At 42.1% G+C, this 9,974-nt stretch overlaps 1 protein-coding gene across 1 annotated transcript; it reads right to left on the bottom strand.

Annotated features, from left to right (window-relative positions):
- Positions 1 to 3,165: 3,165 nt before the first annotated feature.
- On the bottom strand, positions 3,166 to 9,943 carry LOC120309763 (60S ribosomal protein L9). Its single transcript, XM_039347308.1, has 7 exons — positions 9,870 to 9,943; positions 8,481 to 8,533; positions 8,231 to 8,346; positions 5,058 to 5,153; positions 4,763 to 4,895; positions 3,615 to 3,695; positions 3,166 to 3,289 (listed from the first exon to the last, which is right to left on the bottom strand). The coding sequence occupies exons 2-7, from the start codon at positions 8,524 to 8,526 to the stop codon at positions 3,183 to 3,185; spliced, it is 579 nt and encodes a 192-aa protein (XP_039203242.1). The 5' UTR covers positions 8,527 to 8,533; positions 9,870 to 9,943; the 3' UTR covers positions 3,166 to 3,182.
- Between the last annotated feature and the right edge of the window lie 31 nt (positions 9,944 to 9,974).

Below are 9,974 nucleotides of genomic sequence, written 5' to 3'. Positions count from 1 at the left end.
TATTTAATTCGAATGCAACCAACGTGTTCTGGTGGGTCTGTTAGGGATAACTCGTGGTTCAGTTTGAAATGAACAAGATTTTTTAGAAGAACCGTGCACTTTTCAAGAAAGTCTTCGCCTTTCTCAAGTAACAATTCATCAGGGTTTTGTGTGTATGTGCTGTGGTTATTATAGATTGGAAACGTTACGATTATCTTTATTTAAGTTTTTTGCAATCACAAGTTGGTTAAATACCAGCATGTATTTAACATTATCACTATCTTGCCTCCCATTTCGTCTCTCGCCCCCCAAAAAATTCAATTAGGTAACGGAGTTTAATGGTGAGATGGTGAGATTATTATTCAACAGTTTCACAAAATAAGTGAAACAAAGCGGAGTTGGGAAAAGGACGGAAAATCTCCACATTTGAATTAAACCAACCAATTCCAGATTCGAATGGCTTGAAGATAAATAATATTACAACGGTCTTAGCGTGGGTGAGACTCTCACATGTAACTCCTCAAAGCAGTGTTCTCAACCTGAAGAAATTTTAAGGCATGTGGACTTCAACTCCCAGAATTCCACAGACAGCAATGTGGCTGTGGAAATTCTGGGAGTTGAAGGTCCACATGCCTAAAATTGTTCAGGTGAGAAACACTGGCCTAAAGTAATGAAAAACTTGAAAGGGTCACAGTGGCAACCTAAAGATACTTATCTTACCGTGTTTGTGTTGTGATGGGCAACTGAGCAGTCATTCTCAAAATTCACATCGGACTTCAAAGGCTATCCCATGCACAATCACAAAATACAGGATATTAAAAGATTAGGGTTTTATTTTTTCTTCAAACCAATCTGAGACTGTTCAGTTCAATAGAAAATTTGCCGATGTGTCATGTCCCAGTTTGGCCCATTTCAGGACCTAAAACATAAAAAAAGTTTTATTGTCGAAGCAGGAAAAAAAATCATCAAGAAAATAACTTTATTTCCATTCTCTGACAAACATATTCAAGCTAAGGCGATAAAGAGTACGTGCTGTGACATTTTATAGATGTCCTTTGCGTGTATGAGAAGCTCTTACATATATGTTATGTTCGTTCTGCTGCATTTTTGCTGTTTCCCATTTGTCCTTTTTGTGAATTAAAGGAAACCAAATGGAAAAAAAAAATATTAACTGATAGTATCGGTCTGTGACGTGAAATATATATCAGCAGATAAACTTCCCTATCAACAGATGGGAGTGGATATTTCAGGATTTTTCTAAATACTTGTGTTTTTCAACGATTTATAGAAACATTTTTTAAAGCAAGGGAAGGGCAGGGAGAACTTAGCCCCATTTCAACACACAAATGCTGAACAATCATCTCAGATGTAAATCATAATTACTGTTTAGGGTCCCGGGCGAGACAATATTTCTTTTACTTCGTCTTAACCAGGGGTAGGCAAACCGTGGCTCTTTTATGACTGTGGACTTCAACTCAGAATTCATCAGCAAGCTGGCTCAGCTTGGAAACCTCTCCCTTTCCCCTCAGCAACGGCTGGCTCAGGAATTCTTGGGAGTTGAAGGTCCAGAGTCAAAAAAGAGCCAAGGTTGCATACCCCTGTGTTAAACCATCAGGATATACATCAATTGCATTACAAATTTGGCAAGTCTCAAAAGGCTTATTAGAACGAAACATAAGGTCAATAGTAATAGTTGGATAGAAAAAGTCACAAGGAGCTGTAAGCAAGACCTGAAAAAGGTTGAAAAACAGCCAGAGGGCAATACAAAGGAGCCATCGTCAAGAAAAAAACTATTAAGTTGGTTCTGTGGTGGCCATGAATTGAATGAAATTCAATATAGCTTCATTTTCCCCTAGATCACGAAGAAAACTGTTGCAAGAATGGGTATGGCTAGTCTAGTGAAAAGGACTGGTGTGTGTTGTGTGTTGTTGATATAACAGTATTTCAATATATGAGGGACTGTCACAGAGAAGAGGGGTTCAACCTATTCTCCAAAGCACCTGAGGGCAGGACAAAGAAGCAAGGGGGGAGAAGAAAGAAACTCATCACAGGAGAGAAGCAATCTAGAACAAAGGAGAAACTTCCTGGACAGTCAAACAATAACAGTGGAACTCCTTGCCTCCAGAAGTTGTGAATGCTCCAACACTGGAAAGTTTTTAAGAAGAGACTGAACAGCATTTGTACTGAAATGCAGAGGGTCTCATGATGGAGCAGGGGGTGGACTAGAAGACCCAAGGTCCTTCCAAAGTCTGCTAATTCTCGGATCCACTTATATAGGTCTATAAAAGGGATGTTAAAGCCTCACCATATTCCAGGCAGTGGACTATTCGTAACATTGGGACTATACCTCCTCAAATCATCACGAGCAAGGTCATTTCAAATGGCCGTTAATTAATGCTTTCCTCACTGTCTATTTCAATCAAACACAAGCTAAATGAGAAGTAACCTTTCTCAATATTCACTTTTAGATGTGAAGAAGTCAATGTTGATGCCTTTCAACGAACTCTGTGTTTATGAGCAACCTCATCTGTTCAACATCTAGATCAATATGATATATATACACAGGTCTTTCGGTATTCGGGTTTTACTCCCACTTCAAATTGGAAGTGTCTTCGGCGACGTTTCAAACGAACGTCCTCATTATCATCTTCAGGGCTGGGTCTTCGGCTCGTGCTTCTAGGAGCACGAAGCCGAAGACACCAGCCTGAAGATGACGAATGAGACTTCGTCGAAATGTCGCCAAGACACTTCCAATCTGACACGGGAGAAAACCCAAATAACCAAAGACCTACGTACAAACACCCGCAAAAACCTCAGAAAACAAATATATATATATGGTAACTTACAAAAATGGCGCTCGTAAATCACTTGATGAGCAGGGTGTGTCTACTGTACACCAGACCCGAAAAATGATCTTATCACTTCCCCGCAGACTATTCCAGATTATTAAATCAGTCATCCAGCATGTATTCTAAACAGCTACGTCTAGTTGCTAAAAAATATCCTCAGAAATGGTCCAGTAACATACAGCATCTCAGAGGCTTGTGACTGAGACGAGTTGAAATAAAAATTCAATGAATGTCCCTGCTCTGAATAGCCAAACTTAATCCAGGATATTTTTGCTTATTTATATTTCATGTAGAGCACATGGAATTATGTTAAAAAAATAAAATAAAAGAATATCACTAACTTGTTATCGGGTTTTATTCATCTGCTTGTTGTACTGTTCCTTTCTCGGAGACGTAGATACCGTCCAAGAATTTTCTTATGTCTTTATTCTTGACAGTTGTGGCTTGCTGGATCAAGGCAGCTATAAAAAAAAAACAAAAACCAAAGACAGTCCTATTTAGCTTGGAAAGACAACATAGTTACCCCCTCCAGATTCAACAACTGATTTAACAAAAGCTAGGGCCACAATGAAATCAAATTAGATGGCAAAGCCAAATGAAGCCATTTGTAGCAAGATAACAATAAATAAAAAAAAGCACAGAAGTAAACATGAGGACACCCTGTTAAGAATAACAATAAAACTTCCCTGATCTTCAGATTTATTTAAACGGTTTCCAAATGCTTTGCATGACATAGCACAAACTTAGCAATGGGACAAAATGGAATATAAAGCTCAAATGACACACCAGAGTTAGATACCAATTCAATGTCATTTCCTTCAAGGATCAGTTCATCCTTCTGAGCTTGCGACACTGCACAATTAACACCTGAAGTAGGGAAAAAAAACAACATTTTAGAAAAGATTATCACTAAAAAAAGGGAAAAGAAAACGTGCTCAAAAAAGCTGATTTTCAACTTAAGAAAAATACATTATTCGTGCGCTCACTGTATTTTGCCTTTTTAAAAGCAAGAATTTGTTTCCCTTCAAAGGAAACTTCCTAGCAAAGCCAGAATAAGCATTACAAAAGTTCTCGTCCGCAACAAGTATGCATCACAACAAAGAACACGCTGTGCAGTATTCAAGCTATAAAACACCCAAGGCCATGAGTACCGCTTTGACAATTCCGTAGCTGTATCAAAATAAATAAAAAAAAATCTGTGGTTGACATAGTGTAAAACCTGTTTGTAAAACTAATGAAATCAGTTGTCTATCAACTTTTCAGACTATTCCAAGATTCCCCTAAAGCAGACATTTTCAAACTTGGCAAACGCTTCAGATGTGTGGCCTTCGACTCCCAGTTCGAAACACACAGATCTCAAGCACAGAAGAATAGTATAACAGTTGGAAGGGACCTTGTAGATCATCTAGCCCAGTGATGGCGAACCTTTTAGAGACCGAGTGCCCAAACTGCAACCCAAACTCCACTTACAGTCAGGTCCAGAAATATTGGGACATTGACACAATTCGAACATCTTTGGCTCTATACACCACCACAATGGAGTTGGAATGAAACAAACACAATGTGCTTTAACTGCAGACTGTCAGCTTTAATTTGAGGGTATGTACATCCAACTCAGGTGAATGGGATAGGACTTACAGCAGTCTGCATATGTGCCTCCCACTTGTTAAGGGACCAAAGGTAATGGGACAATTGGCTTCTCAGCTATTCCATGGCCAGGTATGTGATATTATTCCTTGCCTGGCCTTCAGGTGCTGTGGAAAATAGGTTGACCCCCCTCGTCTCTGTGTCAGCCCCCCAAATATTGGAAGACCCCCGCTATCCTGTCTCCCCTGGTCCTTCTCTTCACTAGACTAGCCATGCCCAGTTCCTGCAACTGTACTAGAATTCCCATCTCCCATTTTAACTCACGTCGAGGTTAACAAGCTCCTTACCTGCCCTCATGCGCACCCGTCGGATATATTTCTCCCCAAGGAAGTTTCGGATCTCGACCAGGGATCCACTTTCTTGAATAACTACATTGATGGGGAAGTGGGCGTACACAGACCTCATCTTATAACGAAAGCCCTGAAATGATACACACTGGTTACACACCGAAGAGAAACCAAATGTCCTACAATTTAGGATCCGGAAGATTTACACCAGCTCATCCAAAAATGGGCAGCTCCCCAGCTGAATGTAGCTGCATTGTCGTATTTGGCGCTTTAAGCTCAGTTTTAAGGAACTTACCAATGTAACCCCCTTGATCATGTTTTGCACGTGGCTGCAAATCGTGCGCACGGTTGCCAGCTCCTTTCTGTTACCCCACCATTTGTCAACACGCAGCTAAAAGGTTGAAAAAAACAGAAAAATTCATTGCAATTCCAGTATGTAAGTAAGTACAGTCTTTCTTCCCCCCTGAAAACGTTTACAATTCTGGAACATTTCACTACATTGGCAATTTTCTAGGCAATTTGCAACTATTTGTACATTTCTAATGAGCCAAGGTATTGTAACACTAAATTGTAATTACATTGTTAATTAATTTATAGATGAGAGCCCACACAAAGAATCAAACTTGACTCAATGGTAGCTAACAAAACTATTTGATTAATGAAGAAAAGGACGAGGGGGGGGGACATGATAGCAGTGTTCCATATCTCAGGGGCTGCCCCAAAGAAGAGGGAGTCAAACTATTCTCCAAAGCGCCTGAAGGCAGGACAAGAAGCAACAGATGGAAACTAATCAAGGAGAGAAGCAACCTGGAATTAAGGAGAAACTTCCTGACAGTTAGAACAATTAACCAGTGGAACAACCTGCCTCCAGAAGTTGTGAATGCCCCAACACTGGAAGTTTTTAAGAAGAGACTGACAGCCATTTGTCTGAAATGGTATAGGGTTTCCTGCCTGAGCAGGGGGTTGGACTAGATGACCTCCAAGGTCCTTTCCAACTTTATTATTATTACATAATGCATCTTTATTCCAATTTCAACCAAATGCTGTTTCCCGGGGTTATTTCCGCTACTTAAAAGAAAAATCAGGGGTGGACTCAACTTACGAAGAAAGATAAAACAATGCAGAAGTAAAAGGGAATAGACAGAGATCTCCTAAGACGGTGGTTCTCAACCTGTGGGTCGGGACCCCATTTGGGTTCGAACGACCATTTCACGGGGGTCGCCAAACAATGCAGTCCGCCATTTTTTCCCCCTTTTCCTTAGCTGTGCTCCTCCCTTTTATTCTATTGGCTTTTGAAAGCCCATAGAATAGACTCTCTTGAATAGAGTCTAATTCTATTGGCTTTCCAAAGCCAATAGGAATGGTCCAGGCTGTCTCGGCCCTGCTGAGCCCGCCAAAAGTCCCAGTCTGCAAACGGTGCTGCACCAGTTGAGTAGTCCTCGACTTACGACCGGTTGAGTAGTCCTCGACTTACGACTGGTTGGGGGTCGCGGCATTAAAAAGGTTGAGAACCACTGTCCTAAGACGTAAACTTTTGTTGGTGACTGAACTGTGACAAGACGCTGCAACGGATCAAATTCTGATCGGTGATCTAGACCCGAGTGGTTCCCTACGATCCATATCCCCAGCAAGCCACAGAGCAGAACATTCCCACAACGAGTCAGTTTGATCCACACCCGAGGACATGTTTGTCAACAAAAAGATTCCCAGCTGCAGAACACCTGTCACACTCTACTCACACAAAAAACGGGACCATTTCACTACACCAAAGACCGCTTCACAAAACGCAACACTTCTTTATCCAAAGCGCGCACGAGAACAAGAATATGGCTGCACAGCGAACAAATAACTGTGCAATGTGTAGATCAGTCCAACCCGTTGTCTTGACGGCAACTATTTCTGACATCACAATGACTTGTCGAGCTACGGCAACCGTAGCAGCTGCTTCCAACGATTTGCCAATGTCATTTTTTACATACTCAAGTTCAATATATTGTCAGTATCACAGGGACACCGAAGAAGGAATAATGTTCAGGAATTATTTGTCGTATGCTAAGAACAGGGGGTCTTCAAATGTGGCCCTTGGATGACTTGTGGACTGCAACTCCCAGAATTCCTCAGCCAGGCACACGTGCCTGGCTGAGGAATTCTGGGAGTTGCAGTCCACAAGTCATCCAAGGGCCACATTTGAAGACCCCTGGCTAAGGAGGTTAATTTCATATATACCATTTCCATATCCACTCAAAGTTTCACTAAATTGTGTCAGGAGCTGTTTCTACTTCAGGTTTCAGCAATCAATCCTCCAACGCTAAATCTGATCGATATTTGGGCTAGGATGGGTCAAACAAACAGCATGAAGGATGAAGATCAATATTTTCAAAAACCTTAAGAGGTGTATGTTACAGGTAGTCCTCAACTTACAACAGTTCTTTTAATGACTGTTCAAAGTACAACAACACTGGAAAAGGTGGCTTGGAACCATTTTTCACACCTACACCCGCCGCAGCATCCCTCTGATCAAAATTCAAATGCTTGGCAATGATGGTTGCGGTGCGTGCCAGGGTCACATGATCACAGATTCACTTTACAACCGTGTTACTAACTTAACTGCGATTCGCTTAACCAACGGTGGCAAGGAACTTCGTAAAACGGGGCAAAACTCGCTTAACGAATGCCCCCGCTTAGCCACAGAAATTGTGGTCGTTAAGTCAAGGGCTACTTGGACAAATATCAGTGCACTCAGACCGGAACACAAGTCCACGAAAAACGCAGAAGTATTACGCAAAACAAAATAAACAGCAAGCACGAAACTACCTGGCATTTGAGACACAACGAAAGCTACCTTGGGTCTTCACAATGACGACAGCGGCGCAGGGATTCGCAGGGATTTTTAAACACCGCAACTTAACCGCGCAGCAGGTTAAGTGTGGAATCTCTTGACATTTTTGCTCGCTGCCTTTCAAGCTGACATCTCCAAATATCAGAGTCTAGCCCAGTGGTTCTCAACCTGTGGATCGGGACCCCATTTGGGGTCAAACGACCATTTCACGGGGGTCGCCAAACAACGCAGTCCGCCATTTCCCCCCCTTTTCCTTAGCTGTGCTACTCCCTTTTGTTCTATTGGCTTTTGAAAGCCAATAGAATAGACTCTCTTGAATAGAGTCTAATTCTATTGGCTTTCCAAAGCCAATAGGAATTGTCCAGGCTGTCTCTGCCCTGCTGAGCCCGCCCAAAGTCCCATTCTGCAAACGGTGCTGCACCAGTTGAGTAGTCCTCGACTCACGCCCGGTTGAGAGGTCCTCGACTTACGACCGGTTGGGGGTCGCAGCATTAAAAAGGTTGAGAACCACTGGTCTAGCCATTCATAAATTATGAATTAGTGTAAGGGGTGATAGGAAATCTGGAAACCTGACACAACAGCGATGTGTTTCACGCCAGCCAAAGCATGAACGTTCAATACCTCCTCACCTTCTTGCGTTTTTTGCCCAAAAGGGAGAGTTCCACATTGATATGGTTGAAGTCCCTTTTCAAAGTTCCTCTGGGGCCTTTGACAGTAACTGTCCTCCCCTTCAGGATAATGTCGACTGGAAAAAAAGAAAAAAAAAAAACTACTTTCAATAAAACATTTAGACATCACAAATACTCAAATGAGTCGTATACGTATTTTTTTTTTCCTTTAAGAAAAGAGTTTTAGGAGAGTCACGAATTACATTCTTACCTTTCTCAGGGATGTCGACTGTTTGGTTACTAAGAATAGTCTTCATTTTTAATCTAGTAAAATTAAAAAAAGACAAAATGGAAAGTTAAGGAAGAGAATTCCCTTGTTTGTTAAAAAACAAAACAAAACTTCATCATTTAAAACACGGCACTTTGCAAAACTGCTGTTCAAAAACAAATTTCAAAGCCAAATTGCACTGCTGCACAATAGGTCTTTAATATCTTTTATTTTGGTTCCATTTTTATACAATTGTCCTACCAGCTACGTTTTCCTGGACCACCAATTCCAAAGATGATCTACAATTTTAAGCTCCACCCAAGTGTTTAAGCCCCTGCTGTTTTCCTAGATCTCCCTGTTATTAAAAGGAAAAATGGTAATATTGAATGGCTAGGAAAAAACACCCTCTTTACGATTTTAATAAAATGGGGTTTTACACATCCCTATAAAGCACACTTCAGTTAGTAAAGCTGTCTTAATAACAAACATCCAATATGTTCTTTAATTTTTGTACAGCAACTATAATTCCTTCATTGGATGAAACAACTGTGATTAAAGGCAGAGAGAGGAGAATGGTGGAAAAAAAAAGCTTTTGGACGTTGTGGGTCAATAAAATAACATGTAATTGTTCCAATGTTGTCATTCATTGCTCTTAAGGATCTCTAATGAATTAGGATTAAAATAATGAAGAGTTGGAAGGGATCCTGTAGGTCATCTAGTCCAACCCCTCCGACCAAGCACACATTCATGCACATACTTATGATCAGCCAGCTGGGGAATTCTGGGAATTGAAGTCCACAAGTCTTAAAAGTTGCCAAGGTTGGACACTCCTGCGCTACACCAATGCTCGCCTAGTATTTAGCCTATATTACAGCAACACTAAAGGGAAGGCGTCATTTGCTTAGGGTTATAAACAGGCAACAACATACAACAGCTTCGGACTCTTCTTTTCAGTGTTTCTCAACTTTGACAATTTTAAGGCATGTGGACTTCAATTCCCAGAATTCCACAGCCAGCAATGCTGGCTGTGGAATTCTGGGAGTTGAAGTCCACATGCCTTAAAATTGTCAAGGTTGAGAAACACTGCCCTAAATCATGGCCATTAAGTCACCCAGGCTGATTCAGCAGGTCGCGCAGGCGCAGATGAGGGGCAGGCGCGCGCGTCCCTCTCCAGTCCACCGGTGCGCGAATGGGGGGGGGAGGATTACTTCTGGGGGTCCCCCTCCGAAACCGCGCGGACCCCAACCCGAAAAAGTATCTCCGTTCCTAAGGCGGATCCCGTTCGGGCCTGGCCCGGAGCGTTAGAAGTACCCGGCGGGACCGACTTCGCGGATGGAGCCGGATTCGCCTTGCCTGGCTCCGGCGGCGAAAAAGCAAACCGGCCCTGCTCACCTTTCGCGTTGATAGGAAAGAGGAAAGGAAATGCGTCGTACGTCATCACGCTTTTAAAAGGCGCGTCGCGTCCTGATGACGGCACGCGGAGCTCGAGGGAGGGGG

Source organism: Crotalus tigris, unplaced genomic scaffold (genome assembly GCF_016545835.1).
Source record: "Crotalus tigris isolate CLP2741 ecotype Arizona unplaced genomic scaffold, ASM1654583v1 scf7180000017559.9942113025:1136094, whole genome shotgun sequence".
Taxonomy (NCBI): Eukaryota; Metazoa; Chordata; class Lepidosauria; order Squamata; family Viperidae; genus Crotalus; species Crotalus tigris.
The sequence above is the reverse complement of the archived record's forward strand: the minus strand, read 5'-3'. Positions and strand labels throughout refer to the sequence as shown.

Coding starts and splice junctions, on each gene's coding strand:
- LOC120309763 (XM_039347308.1), bottom strand. CDS start 8,526: ATGAAGACTATTCTTAGTAACCAAACAGTCGACATCCCTGAGAAAG. Junction 5,154..8,230: donor TGGGCAAAAAACGCAAGAAG/GTGAGGAGGTAT, acceptor TCAACCTTTTAG/CTGCGTGTTGACAAATGGTG. Junction 4,896..5,057: donor TGATCAAGGGGGTTACATTG/GTAAGTTCCTTA, acceptor GTATCATTTCAG/GGCTTTCGTTATAAGATGAG.